General features: G+C 38.1%; 2 protein-coding genes across 7 annotated transcripts; one reads left to right on the top strand and one right to left on the bottom strand.

Moving 5' to 3' along the window:
* Nucleotides 1-75: 75 nt before the first annotated feature.
* On the bottom strand, nt 76-5,392 carry cybb (cytochrome b-245, beta polypeptide (chronic granulomatous disease)). Its single transcript, XM_008325214.3, has 13 exons — nt 5,239-5,392; nt 4,534-4,626; nt 3,890-4,000; nt 3,711-3,795; nt 3,406-3,554; nt 2,737-2,918; nt 2,476-2,608; nt 2,289-2,381; nt 1,954-2,207; nt 1,653-1,815; nt 1,310-1,456; nt 1,099-1,223; nt 76-485 (listed from the first exon to the last, which is right to left on the bottom strand). Exons 1-13 carry the CDS (start codon nt 5,281-5,283, stop codon nt 368-370), a joined length of 1,698 nt encoding a protein of 565 aa, XP_008323436.1. The 5' UTR covers nt 5,284-5,392; the 3' UTR covers nt 76-367.
* A 3,095-nt stretch (nt 5,393-8,487) lies between these two features.
* LOC103389689 (prolactin receptor-like) lies at nt 8,488-21,598 on the top strand. 6 transcript variants are annotated; one of them, XM_025062700.1, is made up of 9 exons: nt 8,489-9,080; nt 15,240-15,319; nt 16,453-16,591; nt 17,259-17,428; nt 18,049-18,227; nt 18,324-18,477; nt 18,883-18,970; nt 19,048-19,117; nt 19,487-21,598. In XM_025062700.1, exons 2-9 carry the CDS (start codon nt 15,241-15,243, stop codon nt 20,138-20,140), a joined length of 1,533 nt encoding a protein of 510 aa, XP_024918468.1. In that variant the 5' UTR covers nt 8,489-9,080; nt 15,240; the 3' UTR covers nt 20,141-21,598. The 6 variants fall into 6 exon arrangements, with proteins under 6 accessions (XP_024918467.1, XP_024918468.1, XP_024918466.1 ...); XM_025062698.1 differs by having other exon boundaries at nt 15,240-15,334; XM_025062699.1 differs by lacking the exon at nt 15,240-15,319 and having other exon boundaries at nt 8,488-9,080.
* Nucleotides 21,599-22,607: the final 1,009 nt, after the last annotated feature.

Below are 22,607 nucleotides of genomic sequence, written 5' to 3'. Positions count from 1 at the left end.
AAGTGTCTGTTTAATACCTTAACTCTTTGTATAGCGATAAAGTTTCACAACCACACATTTAGCCGAGCCAAACAATTGTGGTATACCCTTTAATTTAGGGCCTCTAACATGAGTCTATATCCTCCTCTGAAGTTTACAATTTAAAGAGCAATGTTAAGCAACTGAATATAGCTACACATACTGTATATACATTCGTGCACATACATACATACATAAACACATATCACGTATTCTAACTATAGCATACCATTATACTATAAATTTAATCTTTATATTCAGTGGCTAAAGAAGAAACTAAAGTAAAAATGTCATGGGCATTTAATTGCACATTTATTTTTACAAGCTCATGTCTTAAAATGCTGTTCTTTTAGAAGTTTTCTTTGTTGAAGATGAACTTGACCTCATCCTCTGAATGGGACAGACATTGTTTCTCCAAAGATTTCCCCAGTTGAGGTGGTCCACAGAGGAAGACTCCAACTTTACTTCTGAAAATACACAAACTTCATTTAGTTTCACCATGAACGTATTTCAACTCGTTAATGTTACGTTAAAGTTAATGTTGCTGTGACAAGGCTCAATAAAACACTCACACTAACAACTCCATTGAGACTTCAGTGTTTTATGTTTGAAACATTAATACTACTTTCTCTGCTGTTGGTTTTTGCAGCACCAATCCCTGAAGTTGGTAAATATTTAGTACAGTGCTCCTTAAACTATGGTACAGTATGTGTACAATTGGTGGTATTATACTTATACAATACTCTTGTGGTACCCAGGTGAATTTGATTTTTTTCAATAGTAGTTTAGTCCCCTAATTTTGAAATACTGCTGTAATACATTCTAACATGTGCCCCATGTAAGTTTTCCTGAGGTAGTATTCAGTGTTTACACTGTGAAAATGAAATGAAATGAACAGAGATCCTACTGCCACTTCTTGGGGTCATTTGTTAATGAAGAAACCCCATTAAAAAGCATATTGCAATTTACTGAAGGATTGTCAACTTCTGTGTTACCTTTGAAAGGCCTTCTATTCAGATAAACAAGGAATCACAAATTGTGCTTTTTACTGCATTGAGAAATAGAAATTCAGTCTGTCACCTGGGGTGTTTTGCTGCGATATTGTTGAACTCGTTGTCCCAGTTGGGTTTTCCATAAAGAGTCTTCTGTTTAAGCCCAGTAATCGGGTCATTCTCTGCCTCATGATGAACACGGAAATGAGCCGCCTGACCAAAGACCAAAGAGTAGATTTCGTTAATACATAAGTGTGAGGAGTTGGAGTTGATTTGACAGAAAGAGAGGACTCACACTCCTCAGTTTCTTTCCAACGTGTCAGATAGATGTTGTAGCTGAGGAAGTCACTCATGTCTCTCTCTATCATCTGACCCTCCAAAGACTGCAGAAGGTCAGCAAACCATTCAAAAGCCTGGGTCTCTGGACACAGCCAGTAGAAGTAGATCTGTGTGGCCACGCAAACAAGTGCACACCAGCACACACACACATGAAAATAGTAGTAAAAGTCTCTGAAATGTGTAGAGCAAATTCCTCGACAAATATAGACTTATACATAGGCCTTTGGCATATCAGCTGAATAATAAAATTGAATCACAATTAAAATGTTTTTATCTGCAGTTTGGGAAAAGTTTATCACTCACCTTCTTTGTAAACACATCCTGGTTGTTCTGGATGCGTTTGTACCAAACAGACTTGAGTATCGAGGCAAATGGAGTCACCCCAATTCCTGCTCCCACCAGCATCACCACCTCATAGCGAAACACATCCTCACTGGCTGTGCCAAATGGGCCATCAATGGCTACTCTAAAGCAAGATAAAAAGAGAAACAAAATGTTTGTTCTGGATGTTTTCAATGAATAAACAGGAAAAACTGTAATCTAATATCACTATTAGCCATTGCATGAACAAATTCTACCTTATTCTTGCAGCTAACTTTCTTACTTGGGCAGTTTCCAGGCTTCTTGGGTCTCATTTTTGTCTCCCCCACAGGCCTCGTACAGTGCCTGAGTCCAGTCTCCAACAATGCGAATGTGGGCCGTGAAGAAATCCTCCTCTGGTGCTGAGGTCAAGGTGAAAGGATGCCACTCCAGCCTCGACACGGATGGACACTGGATGAAGACATACTGACCCACCTCCATGCGAAAGCCTTTCTTTTTCATCTGCAGTTCCAGAGTCTTGGATGGGTGCATCACAACCTGCAGATCAAGTATGTAAAGTTAAGACTGATTGTCATTGACTTGTGGCAATGTGTTTCAAAGTGATATAGATCGACTCACCTTCGTGATGACCACTTTTTGATGGGATCGATAGATACGAACCAACCTCTCACACACATAAAGAATCATTGGTCCTACCACCCACTTCCATGTCTATAGAAAAAGGCCATGTGAAGCAGTGTTTTGATTTCTGTAAACAGCTTTCCTGTGGAGACATTGAATGACAATAATCACCCTAACTGCTCACCATTGGAGGGTTACCAGCAAATGCAGGTACAGCACAGTTGGTCTCATTTTTTCCCCAGTCTTCAAAACGATCAGCACAAAGCTCAGGGTCATTGCTCTGTAGACTGGCAGGAGTCTGTCCTCGCACGATACGTCTGGACACAGGGAAACAAAAGTGGAAGTATTTATATAAAAAATGACGACTGTAAAAGTAAATCTCTATGTTGACATTGTGCATTTGCACAGCAAAATTGTCAAATTGAATTTTAACATGGTTCCTCACCCGTAGCCATGAAAGACCAGCCCGATGAAAAAAATGACAAAGAGGTGGTGGGTGTACCAGAACACCTCAAAGTATGATCTGCGAATCACTTCCATTGACGATGTGATGATGAGGATGAGGGCGAGTGTGATTGCCACTCCGGTCAGCCCAGCAATGGTGGTGAACATGACGATGGTTGGGTTCTGTGTAAGAAAACACAGGCTTGTCACTGAGAGGTTACCACTTAACCCTTCGTTTGCATGGTTTTAAACAGAAAAGGTCAACGCTAAAAATTTGAGACATTTAATGTTGAAGTTCAGAAAAAAACTGTGAGTCAGTAACTTTCAGTGGATGCTATGTTCATCCTAAGTAAGGCTAACAAATCACAGATAGCCTTACGTGTATTTACTATCAGGCTGATAAATTAGAGATACAGAAAAACTTTCAAACTGAAGTCCCTGAAACATTTCTGGACAATATACATTTTAACTTTACAAGTTTTATAGAAGCAGTGATGACATGATGTCTCAAGAGAGAAATACCTGAAATAGGGAAGATTGTCAGGTGAAGTAATTTCTTTTTTTCTAACACAGTGTTAAGCAAGTAAAAGCAGGAAATTACACACAGTGCCCACAAGTGACAGTTCACACAATAACATATAAATCAAACTGGATAAAAACCACAACTCACTGTCTCATTGGTCCTGATTGGGTTCAGGAAGGAGGCATTGTCTCCGGTGCCGATTTCAGAAAGAACAAAGGTCAGTAGGCTGCTGTTTCGATTCAGCTGAGCGTCCATGAAGTACTCAAAGTTAAACAAATGTGCAACAATGTGCACGGCTTTGTGGAGATAATAGAAAGGGTTAAAACAGCATATACTTGGGAATCATGTTTTATAAATCGCAAATGTTTTATATGAATACATTGTTACTTTTGTTTATTAAAATTAATACATTTTAGCTATAAAGTTACAAAGCAACACCCTCAGGTCTTCACCTGTGTGGAAGGCAATCATGTAAGCCACCAGTTTGTGGAAAGTCAGGTTGCGATCCAGTTGACGTGCGGCTGTGCGGCTGCAGTACTGAAAAAACCCCAGCGAAATAGATAGATGTAAACATGTTAGAAAGTTCATATCCAGAACTCTACATGGAGAATTTATTTTTTTTGTACTGTACCTGGATGGTACCACGGAAAAGGGAGAGGAGGTTTCGGCACACTGGCAATAAAATGAGCATACAGTTGAAGTTGAGGCAAGCGGCTGGTGCTCTGGCCCAAGACAAAGCATGCTGAAACGACAGTATCCAAAGTTTTGGACTGGGTTCTTTTCAAGTATGACATGTTTTCAACTAAAGTGTGTTTTGCTTGAATCACAGTAAAAATATTTATTTCTCAGCAGAGACACTTAAACTAAAAATACTGTTGCAAAAGTTCCGCTCAATCTATAGAGCTCATTTTTGATTATTGTTTTTTTTTCTCCTCGTCTAAACACAGTTTCTCAACCCCTTCTGTTTTGCTATGCCGATGTGTATCCACACAGCTGTAAGGTTCTTTGACTGAATTCATCATGAACTCATACAGAACAACAGAATACATTCAGCCCTGATGTTTATACACCACCTCAGGAGGAGGAAGTAACACCTAGGCAAATTTTAAAACGAAATTCATGTGGGTGTGAGTTCCAGACCGTACTTTTGTGCAGTAGAACTATACATTTGAATCAGTTTCTAAATGGAATTTCTTCAACTGTTTAGTGTCAGAGTGGTTAATGTGGAGGACAAATGTATATAAAATGGTTAATAAAATTGCTGAGTCCACTCACCCCGAGCAGGACTCTGGTGTAAAACCAACGCTCCACTAGGAAGGCCATGTAGAAATGTACAAACAGGAAGGCATTGATTCCTAGCCACACAAGCTGTAAAAGACAGAACAATTTACACAATTTTGAACATGATTTGCATTTTACAAATAATTTTAAGATTTTTTGTCTCATTATGGATTTCTTTAATGTGTGGCTAATACAGTATTAGGCATTGTTTGGCTATTTTTGACTTTTTTTTAATCTTCTGTATAGGTTTCCCAATGTCTTACCAAAGTTTTAACAATTACCAATGCTTTGTTACTGGCCAACTTCATGCTTATACACACTGTTTGATGGTAGACAAATCTAATATTTAATTTGAAATAAAAAGCCGTAGTAATGAAAAGATCATTTCACATTAATTTTATCTTTTGTCTTTTTGCACCAAGCCTCTATTAATGCCTTATGTTTAGAGTGAGTGCTATAAAACTAATACAACTTACTTCACAATTGCAAAACCTTTCCTGACCATGTTAAAATGTAACAATAAATAATTTACTCTCAATAATTAAGCTACTTTTATAATATATCACAGTATCTTCATTATGTCTTAATAAACTATAAACCGCACAACATCCAACTTTAACAGTTGTTGAAATTAGATCATAAATAAAATAATTAAAAGAAACTTTAAATTGGAAAATTAAATATATTTTAAAAACTCACTATAACAAAGATGGAAAGTCCCTCGTTGGCAACAAAGTTCCCCATGATGGTTATCGGTGAGCAGTACTCAGTCAAGGATGCAATAAACAGCGGTGGAGGATGGTGAAGTGCACAGTGGTTTACTAAACCGTTCTACATCTAGGAGAAGCAAAAAAAGGAAGTAAACTTGAAGGCTTTTTCAGGGGGCTGGTTTATTTTATTATTCCAATCATAAATTTACCACTGTCATTTAAAAGACTGTGTTTTGATTCCCAAGCTAATTTCTACTGTTTCTTTATCATTTCCATCTGAATTTGAAATTTAATTGAATCTATTCAATACATCTCATCTATTTATATTCATATTTTTATGAATGAATTTTTTTTGTTTTGTTTTTCCATAGCAACTCTTTCCTTAAACATCCTTTGTCTAATATATCCACAACTTTTGAACAAGGTCATATTTGTTCATTTGTTTTGTTGTCTGATACCTTGTTTGGACTGACTTATTGTAGATTTACTTTGGAGACACACACTTTCACTTTGATGCAAAAAAAAACCTGTATTAAATGTATAGAAGATAAAAAAAAAAGCTTAAAATACCAAAACTGAATTTACTACTTTTTCAGTAGTAGGAAGTCACCAGACCAGATTAGCAGGCTCGTATTTGCTTGATTTAATTTGCCTAAATGTTTCATCTGTGGAAGCAGTGTATGCTGTTGAAATATGTGCAGCAGGTGAACGTTAATGGGGAACTAAACTCTCCAATTGTGACAGTGTCTGAGGAAGTGGGAGATTTCTAAATGAAGTAAAGCAAATTATTACCACAAGCTTCCTGTTTCAGCCAAAATTGCAGCTGAAACGACACCTGAAATTGGTGGGCAACCGTGTAAAAAAGAAGAAAAAGTAGATAAACTAGGATTATGTTCCTGTTATGTTAACATGAACAGATGGATTTTTCTGTATGAAATAGAGCTCCAGCTAAACACAAGACTAGGGTAGTTAAGTTAGGTTGCTGGTAAACCAACTGGAATTATTTAGGTGGGGCAGTGGTGGTTTACTGGTTAAGGAAGCAGACTTGGGTTTAGGTTCGAGTCCACCAGCTGCCAAGTTACCACTGAGGTGCTCTGATCATGGCACCGTCCCCACTCACTGCTCCCCGGGCGTTTAAAGCTGCCCACTGTTCACTTTGGTGATGGGTTAAAAGCAGAGGTCACATTTGGTTGTATGCAGTGGTGAGCTGTGTCACAATGACAAGTAGTTCACTTTCCTTCCTTATCATCTATATCAACAGTTCGACAACCTGAAGTTGTTACAAAATGAGTAGCCATACTAGCTATCTTGGCTGTCTGCTGACGTCATTATGGAAAGGGAGCTGCTTGTCTACATTTGCTCCAAATACTTGATAAAGAAACAGTCCCTTGTGGTTGGGTGAATGTATACACTCTTCACTCTCTGAAACTTTGCATAGCTTTACACCTAAGGTTGGCCACACTTTTTGCCGCCTAGTAAAAGGCGAAATATTACCTGTGAGGGACAGGAAGCTGTTATGTTATTAACAATATTACAGTGAAAAAGTGAAAAAAGATGGCATGTAGCCAGTGTAAGCCATACTATTCCACCAAGGGATAATCTTAGTTATAACCTAAAATGCCAAACCTGTGGAATAACATAGATAGGTGATAAAAAAAGAAGCTACATATGCTATAGTTGGCTGAACATCACATGCTAAAAAAAACTTGCCTGACATTAGCCAAAAGAATGTCTCTCAAATCATCAAAAAGGTAGATAAGTTAGCCAAAATAATACCCATGATGTAAACTACCATGTATCTTAAGTGAGCAAATATATCTAAGCAGGGATAAGCTTGCAGGTAGCTAAATATAGTAACCAATTTATCAGTCAAGTGATTGTCCTCTGTCAGCTAGCTGGTAGCTTAAGTTAGCTGACCTTAAAATAAACACAATAATTGGAAGGTGTTGGTGTGTAAAAATGACAATGTTGTTCACTCATTGTCAGTTATTACTGATTAAGATGATATAATTTTATATTACTCAAAAACATTGGGATAAAGTTGTTGTTTTTTATTTTTTTATTTTACTGATCACAGGATAGTTTTTCCTTTGCAACTGCTAAAGCTCATTGTCATCGTAGCACTGCCTTAGGTTACCACTCCCCCTACCGGCCGCCTGCGGCTACAACATTGAGATTTGCCTTGTAATATTGCTGCATGATTTTAAAGTTTATGTTGACAATAATGTTTTCTTGAATTTAGTTTTTTTTTTTTAGTTTCTCATTTTATATCCTGCCGTTCAGTCATTCTCTCACTCCCCCACTCTCACTTATACGTTTTATTTCAGACTTAAATACTTACAATGATCTCCTTACACTTGTGCCTTATGTTAAAGGTCGGCGTAAACAAGACACTGTACAGTAGTACAGTATTAAAACATAATAATTAAAATGATATAATAGTAAATATTGTCCAGTTGGCATAAGTTTGCTGTAGGGTGAATGAAAAACAACCCTCCTGTTGCAGCTGCGGCTGGAGGTGAATTTTAAAGCTATACATAAATTACATGTAACTTAGACAATAGGTACCAGATTTCCCCCCTAATCTGGGTAAAAGGGATTAGTTTTAAACTGTTGCATAGCGACCGTGACGTCACCGTTCCATTCCACCATGCATAATCACAAAGTCAGTCTCTCTGACCTAAGCCATGGGGAGTACTGAAGTCATCACCCCATAACCTTCTAAACTCTGGTCATTTAAACTGAGGAGACACTAAAAATACTTAACTGTAAACTTTCACCCACAGTTTGTTCTGACAGGTGTTAGGTAGGTGCAGTAGGTCTGAACACACCTCAAGTACATGACCAACGCCTGTGCACTGTGTGTTGTGTTGTTGTGAGCTTTTATTGTTGGTTCAACTCTTAAACTTGATATTTTTAACTGCTCTCAACCTGTTTCACAATGTTCGTAAGGTGAAAACTAAACCAAGGTCAATGAGAAAAATTATCACACAACACAAGAGCGGCAGATTGGTTAGAGATTGTCTTGTTTTTGTAGATAAGATAAAGGTAGTGAAACATTTTTATCAACAAACCACAAAGTAAACTTGATGATAAAATCGACTAATTATTGTATCTCTGTGCTGATTGGTTCAGGAAAATCAGTGATGTTTTAAAGGAAATCTTACTTTAGTCTGCTGCTAAATAGCAATGTTTCACAAAATGCGGGGTAACAATCATATCAGTCTTCATTTTCTTTCTGAGTTTGAAATCTTGAACTGAGTCTTATTTTAGGGGTCTGTTTTTGTGTGTCTCTATTGACGACCAGGAACACTGTCTGTTTTTCGTGCTGGTTGTAGATGCAACCAGCAGAGGGTGCACATTGAAGAGATGATATGTCACTATATCATAACTTCATTTTAGGATGACTTATGATCTATGGATTATCATTACATAACCTCAAGTTATTGAAAATGACTCCTTGTATTTTAAATATTTTCTTTCTTCAGCCCCCAGCAGTCTACAAGGAGGTGGGTTTTAGCTGAGAGGAGGAGGGGATGGAGCTCCAGCTGGTGTGGAGCTACAGCTGACGTGGGATCAGGTGGAGAGGAAAGAAATCTTCTTAGAGAAAAGTCTGTTAAGGCAGAGGCAACATCAGACAGCAAACAGCAGCAGCTGCTCCTCCTCTGAGACATTCTTCCACACACTGGGCTGCGTTCAGCAGCTGCCTGTAAATCCTGGTTCTGATCCAAAGCTCCAGCTGAGGCTCGATGTTGGCGAAATCACTCTCCAGGAAAGGATCAAAACAGCAACAACACTTCAGTAGCACTTCAGTGGTTTTTCGCTTAAAAGGTAAGACTTGGTTTTTTTTATCTACAGCTGGTCACATGTGCAAGGATCTCTCATGTTGATCACTTTAACGTAATTATATGTGGAAAGATCATTTAGTATTTTGTATAGTAAATTCATTTAACAAGCTTTTAACAAAGTTGGCCATTCATTTGGACACTGTTTTTGTTTCTCTGAATTATTATTGTCTGGGTGTTTGAATGATATGGAAATCTGACAGGTGATAAACTTTCTCATTTAATAACATTTACTGAATGTTGAGGATTGACAGTTGCGTGTGCTCCAGGAGATACGAGATATGTTTTTGATTTGTAAAAATCTGTATTTTTCAAAGGCAATTTTTGTAATTACATTGGTAGAAAAAAATGACTTAAGTTAACACAATAATGAATTAAGTCATTCATTTATTGTGAAATTGCAAGATATATTTTAACCCGCATAGTCTGCTGCTGCAGTGCTTGGACCCACAATTAAAAACTAAAACTAATTAACAATTTCTATACAATTTCTGGTTTTAAAAATTACCATTAATGCTACTATAAGTATAACTGAAAGCAGAATGTGTGAAAGATAATGTTGTCTTCATCAGTTCTTCCTATTTGTGGAAAATGGAGGCAGAAACTCATTTCAAACAAACAGAATTTCAATTATAGCGATATTTTGTTTCATATTAATAATCTACAGCACTATTGATATTTTTATTAACAATAGTATTAACAACAATAATAACTCAATATGTCATCGTGTCTGTAGTCTTGCAGTATATCGTATCATTGCCCCTGTATCTAGATTCTTGCCAATACTCACTCCTACTGGAGCATAATACACAAAACTCTGAACCAACTCCTAAAGAACAGCTTGTTTTTGATGCGGTGCTTCCTGGACTGAAAACCAGAATAAGGAGCAATTTTCCACATTTAAACTCATGACTTCAGTCAAGACTTGTTCCTGCATTCGCAACAGGACTCGTGTTTTGTCACTTGGTTTACCAGAAACTGCTGAAACAGTAGGATTGCACTTTTCACCCAAATAACTAGCCTCGGAGAATTATTCGCCGTCACTTTCACATGCTGACTCTTCTCTGTTACAGTTGTAAATGAGCAGTTAAAAGATAACCATGGTCTCCAGTGTGTTCGCAGCAATCCCTGATATGACGGGTCTCTATCACCTAATCAGTAACATGTCAGCATTGATGCAGAAGTTATGTAATGTGTATAATGTCATGCTTAAGGAGAACACACAAACATGTGACTCCTTGTGGATCAGATAAATTCCCTTCCTGCAATTTCACAGTCACATTTGTACTCCACAGATAAAACTTATCAGAGTTGGATCTGCACACGATGCTTAGAGCCGTGTCTTCAGAAGGCACACAAACAGTGTGGAAACGGACACGGCTGAAATGTTTTAGAGAAAATCTAATTAATATTTTATTAATGAAGTAAAGCAAATACTTTATATCTTAAGTGCATGTTGCTGCATATTTAAACAGAGACTAAATTAACATCTGCCCACACTTCAAATTGTTTATATTTATACAATACTGTACATTGAAAATATGGTTTGCATGTAGTCAGATCTGACTCCATCATGTCAGCTCTTTGTACTTGTTTTTAGTCAACCTACTCTGTTGCATCAAAGGTCCTTGAGAAACCTTTTGTGTTGATCTGAAGTGTTCAATTACTAAGGAAAATAATTCTAAACACCGACGTCACAAACTAAAACATATTTTAAAGCCTGACAAATACAGAAGCAGATGGAAAGTTCTCTCTGCCGTGTAGCATTCTAATGTCTGAAGTATTAATGATGGATCATTTCAGTACGGAGAACATTGCGAAAGTGCTGAAATACAGTAGATTTCTTTTCTAATTCCAGGCTTATTCCCTGCAGGTAAAGAGATGGAATTAATTAAGAAGTCTCATCTAATTCTTATTTTTAATATGTATAACCAAAGCAAGTATTTCATGAGAGATATTCTGTGAAGGGGCTTTGAATCCAACTTCAAGAACACATCATAATAAGATTGATTATGTAGTTGTGATTTATTTAAAAAACCAAATGTCAGCTTTCTTTCTTTCAATGTAGTTCTGCTTGGACATTTTATCTCGTCGCTGCTTTATCTGCAGTGTAAAGGACTGCAGTGTGACTGATTTTTAAAGCGTCTTGTTTTCTGTCATGAGTGTTTATTCATATTGGCTTCTTTACGGGGAATCAAGCATATATGAACCCCAGGCTGTAAACCCAGCCACAGTATAGACTGTGAATACATATTTAAGACATGCTCTGATTCAGAGCTGTTAATGAGGAAATAGGAAGTTCATTGTGTGCTGGATCTTTAACATGGCAGCGTGACTCTCTGTGTCTTCCAGCCATCATCTCAGTTCATATAAGTACATGCAGCTCTTTAACTTTAGAGAAATATTAAAAGTTTGGCGTGAAGAAAATGAAAGGCATCTTCTTTTTTACACTTACACAAGACCACTGTAGACCTGTTGTAGGTCTTGCAGATTATTATCTTTTTTGCTGTTGTGCAACAAACACACATGTGAGCCTGGGAGCTCCGTGTTGGTTTTAAGTGATGCTATCATTTAAGGTGAACTCTGTGTTTTTAAAATTCTACACGGCTTATAACACAGATGAAATTGGACAGCAATCTATTGGTCTTTACTCACTGCTGTGTGTGATTTCAGTCATTTACCAGTGTTTGAAGTGTATTTCGCCTGCGGTGCTTTACGCTTCAGAACTTGTACGTATGGATTTACACGTGATATGCACGAATAACCAGGAATCAATGAGCAGCTGTATTTTTGGAGAACTGGTTGCTGTAGCAACTGGTAATGGTTTGGGATTGGCCAATGAAGATCAGATAATGAGGTAGGCAGGGGGAGGGAGTGGTCCTGAATTAATAGATCAGATAAACATTTGACAGCACAGGCTTTAGAGTAATAATGATGAGAAGTGACGCCGTGACTGATGTCACAGTTTTCCCATTAATTTAATTAAATAAACCTTGGGGTTTATGACTGTGTCCATGGCTTCACACAAACATTATTATCTGCCTGTACTTTATCAGTAAACTAAATGTGCAACCTGCTGCGGACTATTTCATGTCAGCGTTAGGTTGTGTTTAATTTGCATGACATTTCAAATTGGTGATGGAGAAAACGGTGCTTCAATAATTCCTCTTTGTTGTGACAGTGAAATCACTGAATTTTCTCTGTAAAGACAAGCTCTAAAGTTTGTCTTCTGTTGACTGTAGTTTTCCTCAGGAACGGGTCAGAACTCTGTTGACATGTTAGAGCACATGACCATATGTTTAGCTGCAGTTCTCATGACTTCAAGCAGCCAGTGTTTCTTATTTAACCTCATCTGGCCCCTCAGCTAAACCTGAACAAAACAGTTTGATGGGGAAAAAAAGATGAGCAGAAAGAAATAATGAAGACTTTTGTGTATCTGTATCGTCACATGTACTGGAAACTTTAAAAGGGCTTGGACTCTGTGGCTGCTGTGACCTGTTTGTACTACAGGAAGTGGAGATTTAGCTCATGATCTGCTAACTGAAGGGAAAAGCCCTAATATGTTGGTTATGGGAGTCATTTGTCTGCTTTAGAAGAAACATCTAGTTTGAGGAGTCGGCATGTCATTTTGTTTCTGTAGGCTGTTTTCTTTATATTCTCCAAGACTTGTAAAAGAACAGTTCTACTGAAGGCTTTCTTTGCTCAAATGAAGTAAAACACTCTCTGTAATGTAAAGGCCACTGCAGTTATATGACTTTAGCGGAACAGATAGAGGGCTGAACACAGGAGCTCTTTGTTTGGTTACATTGATTCCCACAACATGAACATGGTCTAGTTTCTCTGCTCATCTGTAAAAATAGATTCTGTCATGACATGGTTCTGTGAAATATACCAAAACAATTTTTTAAAATATTTTTGTCTTACTTTTGTCATTGTAATCATAAAATATTAACACTGAATTGTTGAAGAAGGTCTTCCTTTAACCAGACAAAGAAAGTGCATGAAACACATTAAAGTGTGTCGAATGGCAGTGTTGACTGGGGACAGGGACACAAAACACGAGGACGCTTTAAAAAAAAAAAGTGTCATGCTATCATCAAGACATGAAGCTGATGAGGACAGGGAGTAATCCAACAGGCTGTGGTGGCTAACAGTATGCCAGGCATGACAAACAGCATGTACATTAGATCTCTGAGCACTGAGACAACAATCATGGTGATTAATCCTTCACTGGGCCTTAGCAGGATTACAACAAAGCCTTCTTCTGCTGCTAAGCCCACAACAGGGGTCACTACAGCACAGAATGAACAACACAAACGGCAACAAAGACTCAGGACCTTACAGTGTGATGTGCTCACTCTACCGCTCCTACAGTATTCACAGCAGGTGGCAGTGGCTGCAAAATAAACCTCGGCACGCGGTGCTCCGGCAGCAGCACATAGTGGTTGAGGAAGCGGACTTGGGTCCGGAAGGTTTCAGGTTCGAGTCCACCAGCTGCCAAGTTACCACTGAGGTGGTAGGTCACGTTTGGTTGTGTGCAGTGGTGTGCTGTGTCACAATGACAAGTAGTTCACTTTCCTTTCCTTCCTTTGCTGACAGTATGTCAGTAGCTCATACAACTGCAGTGTAATAATCATTGATTTTAAACATGTTTCTATGCCCTGTTTTAAATTATTATCTGTTTTTATTTTATTTTATGTACAGTGTACTTGAGTGACCTGAAAGGCGCTTTTTAAATAAAATGTATTATTATTATTATTATTATTAATAAAGGCCCAACTACTCCTTTAAGCCATTTACGTGAATTGGATTTACAGAGAAATGTTGATATGTTTCCTTAAAGATCTTTGCCTTGAAATAAATTTGTCTTTTGTTTGAAGACGCCGCGTCACAGTTTAGATTTAGGAGGATAAATGAAATTTGAGTTTCTAATGCTGCGTTGTCACCATTAGCTTAGCATAGTGGATATAATATATACATGTAGTTAAAGATGATAAACAAAAGCTTCAATTGTTTTATATTTAACTTGCAGCCATTAGGACCAATATGCATTTATCTGTGTGTGTGTGTTTATTTGTATTCATCATGAGTCAGTCAGTCATTGTATGGCCTTCTGCTTTTTATAACCAGGCTTTAAGTAAGAGCTCGTTACTCCAATCAGGTTAATCCAACAGAATGCTCTGTCAGAGTCTTTGCCAGTTCTGAATGTATTGACTCAGGGCCTCTGGGGAAAAAAACAAAACATTTGAATGATCTCATTACTAACATTTTCTTAAGATAAGGCCATTTAATGTGTCTGTTAATGATAACTGTAGGAGACCAAGTCTAAGTCTGAGTTAAATTTGACCAGCCAGGCTTCTGTAGCACACACAGTTCCTGTGTCATGAACTTTTCTTTGTCAGACGATTTGAAATGTAAATGTAAAAAGTGTAAACTCCAAACCAGAATAAACAATTAAATTAAATGAGTTAAATTAAATGTAAATATGTAGTTGATGATCTTTAATAAAAACATAGCCAAGGAAATGAAAAAAAAATGTTCGTGTTCAATTTAGCTATGTTTAGATTTTAATAAACATTAAGGAAAATTAAAGCATATAAGCAAATAGTTGGTATAAATAAGGGCTGAAAAAAATAACTAAAATCACATGTTAGGAACTAAAGTTAGAGTAAAAATAGACTAAACTCACATTGATAAGGAGTGAGCGCCCAGAGCTAACGTGATTAATCTTTAGAAGAATTACTGTTTCAAAGAAAGAAAAAGGCAGTACACTTCTCAGAAATCACATAATCTCATGTTTGTCCAGGCGACACTAAAAAAGAGCATTCATTTCAGTTGTTCACCAAAGTTATGAGGGGGTGAACGGGAATTTCACACTAAACAATAAAATGAGTGCTTGTTCTTACATCACATATTCCTGTCCTTGGGCTTTACCACGGGTGGATCATGAGGCCTGAATCAAAGTGGGCCTTCAAGAATGTGCTCACCTAAATTCACTTTAAAAACCCTGATTTCACCTCTAGGGCCTGTTAACTGGAGGTCATGATGAGCGGGCTCACAGTTTGTGTTTGTGTAGCAGAGATGTTGAGAACACTCTCACATGTACTGAGGCTGCAGAGCTGATGTTTTGTGTTTGTGTTGACAGCATGATGCTGTTGATGCTGCTGTGCCTGTTTCCTCTGGCAGGCTGCAGGAGAGCTGCCATGCATAATATCCTGTTTAAGGGTAAGGTTGACCGCGGTGAGTCACTTTTATTTATTTTGTTTAAATTAGTAAAGGTTTCAGACTTCATTAGACAGACATTGACCTTCAAGAAAGAGTTGACTTGTCTTTTATGTCCACTATAATTTTTAATGATTCTGCTGTAATCATTCAACTGAAGTCGTATTTCTTTGAGGTCATTGTGATCATTTTTGCTTGTTAATGATCAGTGTTTTGTCTTGATATTTCTCATTTTTAATCACGGTCTGTTCATGGTCATCTTTGTAAATATTTACTGTGTATTTTTACGTATTTCTTTTGTGGTCATTTTTGTCAAGTGAGTTCATGCTCATCCATCAATGTGATAGGCTGTCATAATGAATGTGGTCGTCATGTTAATTCAATGGAGGAGATTAATGAGATTAAATGGGGGGGGGGTGATGTGTCCATTCACTCATCTAATATACAGTCACTACAAATGTTACTATTTATACACATGTTTAGCAGCTGGAGCTAAAAAATACCAATACAATGTCCATTATGCACTTTTAAAGACTTCAGGTCAGACGTCCAGCCTCACTGGACAGTAGGTCTGTCTGTAGCTGACAAGCTGACTGACACAATTGCCAAATGGATTGCCAGGGACAGTAGACTGATTAATACTGAGGGACTGTGAGGACAGGGGCAGCTATTGACGTGTTCCACAAGCCACAGTTAAGATGCACAGTAATGACTAACATCTACCAACTATTAAAATGTTTTGATGTCAGTAAATCAATTTAAGCCTGGTCATTTGAATAGCAGCGCCCAAGTTAAAATAATGTGGACACCCCTGTTTTGGATTAATCATGATTAATTCACAGCTATCTAGTGTGTAATTTTTTTACAGCACTTTTTTTTTAAATTCTGGTGCTGTTATTTTGTCATTTGTTATTGTTCTTATTATTGAGTCTGGCACCGCTTTTGTCGATTTGTGTTTGTTATTAATGTCAGTAGTTTTAGTAACCACAGCTTTCCTCAGATACTTTCCTCCTTGATTTTCTTTGACTAAGAGTCAGTCTTCGTCTCCCAGATTGACTCTCTGTACGGGGGGGCCCTCACATCTCACCCACTGGGAATCACACTTCACAAATTAATGGCGTTATGTGTGTCAACAGAGTCAGTTGCCATGGCAACAAGACCTTATATCTACAAATGTCGTTCACCCAACATGGAGGACTTCACCTGCTGGTGGCTGCCACTGGAGAACCTGACAGATAGAGAGGAGGCGTCCTACATCCTCACCTACTCCATAGAGTACGTCCTCCCCCGTCATCTGTCCTCAACATGACTGTAAAAGGAGTCTGAATGACTTTTTATTTATCTTGCCTTCCTCAGATTATTAAGCTTAATAATTATTTTTTCATTCTCCTGCAGCTCCTTTATCATTTTTGCTGCTGTTGCCGAGGTTACAGTCATAATGTTATCACAAGACCAACAGCCACAAACCTGCAAACTCCATACGGAGTCTTTTCAACATTTAGTCACCTTTTTGTCAGTGAAATATTTTAACTCCTAATATTCTCTCAACAGAAAGGACGTCTGGCATAAAACTGTGCAGCATCACAGTGTGTCAATGACTGTGAATTTGCTTGTTGAAGAAAAAAGCCAAAAGTATATCTTCTTTTTCTCCTATTTCTATTTCTTTTTTTCCATTCATAAATACAGCTGGAAGATAATGGAGTTCCATATGCACTGACTGAAGGGAGACTTCAAATAAACTCAAATAAACTGAAGGTTAATAAATGTTCGGACTGAAGTCAATAAATCTGGAATTATTTTCACCATCGTCACTCTTGTTTTAAGAGTGTTAAAATTGACTCTATTCTGATGTTTAATTAGTTTCTCTCTAATTTTTATTTATTTTGCCCAACTTTTAAAGCGACCACTCAGTCCAACTCATTGCTCTTTATGTTGTTAACAGAAAGGGTCCAGTCCAGGAGTGTCCAGACTACACCAGCGCTGGTTCCCACAGCTGCCACTTTGACAAGAGCCATACCAGTGTGTGGAAAATCTACTGTATGAACGTGACGGCTGTCACCACCTACAGGAACTACACCTCTCTGCAGCACTGTGTGGATGTAGCAGATATAGGTGAGTGTGAGGATGTGCTGTGAACGTCTCCTGCTCTGAGAGCAACAAAATAGCTGAGACCAAGTTCCATTTATCCATTTCCATTTATGAAGTCAGGGGAAATCCTGGGTGATTAGATCTTTTTTTATATTTGGTTGGGTTTTTTTTTTGTTTGTTTCATTTCAATGAATATGAGTAAAATCAGTCGTTATGAGGTGGTGCTTCTTAAAGGCTGCACAGATCTATGAGGAGGAGGTGACGAGTGGGTACAGCAATGCAGATGCAATTACTCTGAAATCATTTCTGTGCCAATGTGATTGCACTGATATATAATTTTATATTTTTCTGAATGAGAATAGCAGTTTTGAAGGAATTACAGTGTTTTGCTTTTGGTTCATTGGAGATCTGCACCAGTAGCTTTGTGTGTGTCTACATTGAGGGGGCTGATCAATGGTCCTATCTGGAAAGTGTGAATGCTGCAGAAATAGTAATGGATAAAGATATAGGAGTGTAACTTTCTCTGCTCTCAAACAAATACCTGAGAGAAAATACAGGAATTTTGTTTGAGAAATAAACGACAGCTCTTTATTTCACACTGTTCTAAATCCAACATGTCGTGTCTGTATTTGTGTCATCCACAGTCCAGACAGAAGCTCCGGTGAATTTGACTCACACAATCGCAGATGCTGGCGGTGATGAAACGGGCCACAAGATAAACCTAACCTGGCAGTACCCCGTGCCCTCTCACCTGCAGTACGGCTGGATCACTCTAGTGTATGAGCTGCAGTACAGGCGAGAGGCTGAACCAGACAACTGGAAGGTGCAGTACAACGAAAACCTGGTGAACTCGGGTTCAACACCAGGACTTTACATATTGCTCTTATCACTGAGTCTTTTTTTTTTTGCTTTACCACAGGTGAAGTATCCACTGAGCGAGCCTCATGTGCAGCTGCTTGGTCTGCCTGTGGACAACTACGTGGTCAGAGTTCGCTGTCGTTCTCAAAACTACGGCCTGTGGAGCAACTGGAGCTCCTCAAACCTGATGACTATTCCATCCAAGACAGCTACAGGTACGATGACTGGTGAAAATCAATGAACCACAACCACACTGAGTCTTTTCACGCTACCACACCAAATGTCAATAAAAACATTGTGTATTCCCGACACAGTAGTTGTTATTTAAATGTGTTATTCTGGGACATAATTCTTCTAAACCCTTCATATTCTTAATTTTTCTGTGTGATGGAAATGACCACTGGGGGCAGCAGTAGACCAGACGCTCTTGTCAAAAAAAGACAAAGTTGCAGTAGAGTGAGCCCTAACTTTTCTTTCGGATAAAAAAAAAGAAAAGGTTTTCTTACATCAAGGTGAAGGATAATTAAATCCTTGTTGTATTTTCATTTAAATGTGTGTAAAAGTGTGAGGAGGAGAGGAGCGTTACACTGATGAGAGGGTGTTTGTCTTAACCTCTGCAGGAAAACTGTTGATTCTCAGTCTGCTGACAAGTGTCAGTGTGGTGGTGCTGCTATTGATTGGTGCAGGTGTTGCTCCACAGAGTAAAAGGTAGGATAACACACACACACACACACCAAGGTATAATTAATTTGCACTCTTGCCTCTAACCTTGGTTTTCTCTTCAGATTGAAGGACTTCTTGCTGCCACCAATCCCCAAACCAAAGATCATCGGCATTGACCCACTGCTCCTGAAGGTAATGTCAACATGGAGCTCCATACTTAACAAACACTTTTTTAAACACTTATAATTGGACATGGCTGAAGAATATGTATATATATATATATATGTTTATATATATATACATACGTATATAAACATACATGCAGAATTTCTGCACAAAGAAAATAGATGTTTATAGAAAAGCATATAGTATAGCATGTGTGTATATATATATGTATAAATATATATATATAAACATACAGTACATGCATTCTATAGTGTTTTATAGTGTTTTGTTGTTATAGTGTCATCTGTACAGCTCTCTATATTTGCAGTCTTTTTTCATCTTTACGCCACTTACGTTTCTTTCTTCCTCTCTTTTCTCACTGCTGTCACTAACAAGAAGGGACAACTGGATGAAATCAACCGTCACCTCAGTAACTTCCACAGCTATAAACCCCCAAGCTACAAAGAGGAAATGTGGGAACAGATCAGCACTGACAGCATATATGTTTCCACACTGAAGGACATTAGTCCTCTGACAGACTCCTCACCCAAGGAGCAGGAGGATTCCTTTGTGGTTCCATGTGAGGTTAAGCCGGTAGCTGCAAGTCTTCAGTTTCCAACCAAAAACCCGACCTCATATGTGCAGAGCCTGCCCCACTATGGCCCCACGCCTCCTGAAGGCTACGCTCCATCCATGAAGTCCGACCTGTCGCCACTGCCCAACTACAACAGACTGGAACCTGACAACTCTTTGACTCCTCACAGCATCACAGCCATGCAGACTCCAGGGGATTTTTACACCTGTGTCCAGTACGTCAAAGGCTGCCAAGAGATGCACTTGGTGCCGTTCATGACAACGCCATACCATGCGGCGTTCCCACCACTGCTGAGTGGTAACGTAGACCCAGTGAAGATAGACGAGGAGGAGAAAGAGAGGAAGGTGATATTTGCTGAATACCAGGCTAGGAATGATGGGAAGGATGGCAGGGAGGCAGAAAGGAGTGAAGCAGCAGTTCCACTGTTGGCCGGATCTACAGATATCATAAGCTAAAACACAACTACCTTTAAAGGCTACAGAATGTCCTCTTAGTATGGACACTGTCCTCAGGTGGAGGAGAGAGAGTCAGCTGACCCTGTGCTTAAGAACAACTTCTCTGTTTTTGAACATTCATACTGAAAACTCAAGAAGTCTTTTCTGGGGGAGAGACTCCCCCACTCACATTGAGGGGACCCCCCTGTGATCCCCAGAGCTCCTATTGGTTATTTGTTTGGTGTCTGATCACATGCTGTTTCACTCAAAGAACCAAAATCTTTACAGATGTCCCGATCCTCAAGGAGTAGTTCAGGATTTGTAGAAGCGCAGCTGCCAGCAGAGACAAGTGAAAAAACGTTCATATCTTGACAACACTGCACAACTGTGTCTTACTGTTAGACAACAGAAAACACACCAATATTCAAAGAGAAGATTAAAAATTCATTTGACAGAGAGACAGTGGCTGTTGGTCCACTGCTGCCTCTTGTGGATAACTTGTGTCACTTGAGTAATTCAACATGACATTTAAGCCTCGTGATGGAGGCAACGGTGGATCGACTCCCATGTGCAGCGATATAGAATCACTGAATTTCTTTGTGCTTAAAGGATGGTGAGTGATGTACAAACCTGAGGCTTCTGTTAAAAATGCTGCTAAACAGTGAGATTAATCTGAGAATGTCTCAAATTAGCAGAGTTTTGCTGGTTAATCTGCAGGTGGTCATGAGTCTGTTTGAGTTCAACAGCAGGGAGATGTGTTTGAGACAAAACCTGAACTAGCTCTTTTACTGAAAAGATTTTTTTTATTTTATTTTAAAGTTTCACTTTCAGGGTCGCTTGTTTTTCTCAGGAAAAAAAACAAGTGCAATGTTATTTCTTTGTCAGTCAGTTCCAGGTGAGAATATATGAACAAAAATGTTAACGTAAATGTTTCTTAAGTCTTAATAAAAAACCTCTGGGCAAAAGTTGAACCAGAATAAACCAGAAGTTTATTCTCCAGAAGTTTATTCTCAACAATATTTAACTAATCAAGGCATGGGCTTTTTTTTTGTTTTTGTTTTTTTGTTTTTTCAATACACCGGACACCTTGATCTTCAAGGCAGGCAGGCTGCTGACCTGTCCTGTCAGGGCAAAGGACACGTTTCCTGGCCATTGGAGATACTGAAACTTTTGCACAGTACTGAACATGGTGTTAAAGTCCTTCAAAATGTCAGATTTATCCTGGGAAAACCCCTGTGAGAACACCTGAGGCCTTCACACTCAGACAGAAAGAACTCCACCAGGTGCCATCACTGTGTCTGTTTATGCTGTTTACTTTGTTTGTGTCTTTTATTCACTAAGTTTGTCTGTTCTGTGTCTGTGCTGGACATAAAAAACATATACTTTGATATTTTGCTTTCTCCCATCAGACAAATGCACTTTTGGATTTACTATTAAATGCAATAAAAATATTTTAAAATCCAATTGAATGTGGCACGTTTTTACACCACGTAGAGAAAGGGAGCAGGAAGTGCAGGTACTGTAACATGTTTGATGAATCCTCATCCTTAAAACGGTTAATGAGGCTTCGTTAAGTTTGACCTTTTTTCATCAGATGCAAATGACCTGTTGAAGTCTCATCAGCACTTTCATTGTAAACTCTTAATATTCCTTATTATTAATTGATACTTTTTGTCTACTTTTTTGAATTTTTAGGTCAGGTTAATTGATGTTTGTATCTCTTAACCTTTGATTACTGGAGGTTTTTGGCTTATTTCTGTGTTGTCAGAACATCAACAGCTAATTACATCAACTCTAGTGTTTTAACTAAATTAACAGGTTTGACTATAAAGAGGATTTGATGTATGGATGACTTTTGCTTTTAGCTGTAGTTCTGAGTGTTCTAGTTCTAGTTTTTTTTTTTTTTTTTTTTTGGCAATCTATGGCAGTGTCACCTTGATTTGTTGAAATATTGAGCTAAATCTTTGAATTCCTTTAATTCAACTCTTAGTCACCAGACTAGGTTACTTCTAAAACATTATGCTATAATAAGCTATTAACTGCACTTTTATCCATCTGCTAACTTATACCCGTTCTTCATCATCCCCTGATCCCTAGATTGCTTTTAACTAACAGAGGGCTAACTATTTAAAATTATATATTTTTTTAATTACTTTTTATTGTAATTTAAGTAACAAAACTCTTAACTTACTGTCAATCTTTTTTGGCTAACCTTGTTGACTAATATATAGTTCTATTAATTATTTATCATTATGATGTACTGTTTTGTCTGTTTTTTCCACCCAAATTTAAATGATCATTTTGCACATTTTTAGCTATTTGCTAGCTAATAGCTAAAAATAGCTATTTAAGCTTTTTATATAGTTGTCTGGAGCTTTTGAGCTGTTGAGGAACATCTAGAATATTTACCACAGATGAATCATTCAAGACAATCAAAGAGGATTTCATCTGTTGAGTAGAGTTACTCTCCACTCTGGCGTTACTCCAG

Source organism: Cynoglossus semilaevis, chromosome 14, assembly GCF_000523025.1.
Source record: "Cynoglossus semilaevis isolate Cse_v1.0 chromosome 14, Cse_v1.0, whole genome shotgun sequence".
NCBI classification, from domain to species: Eukaryota; Metazoa; Chordata; class Actinopteri; order Pleuronectiformes; family Cynoglossidae; genus Cynoglossus; species Cynoglossus semilaevis.
The sequence above is the reverse complement of the archived record's forward strand: the minus strand, read 5'-3'. Positions and strand labels throughout refer to the sequence as shown.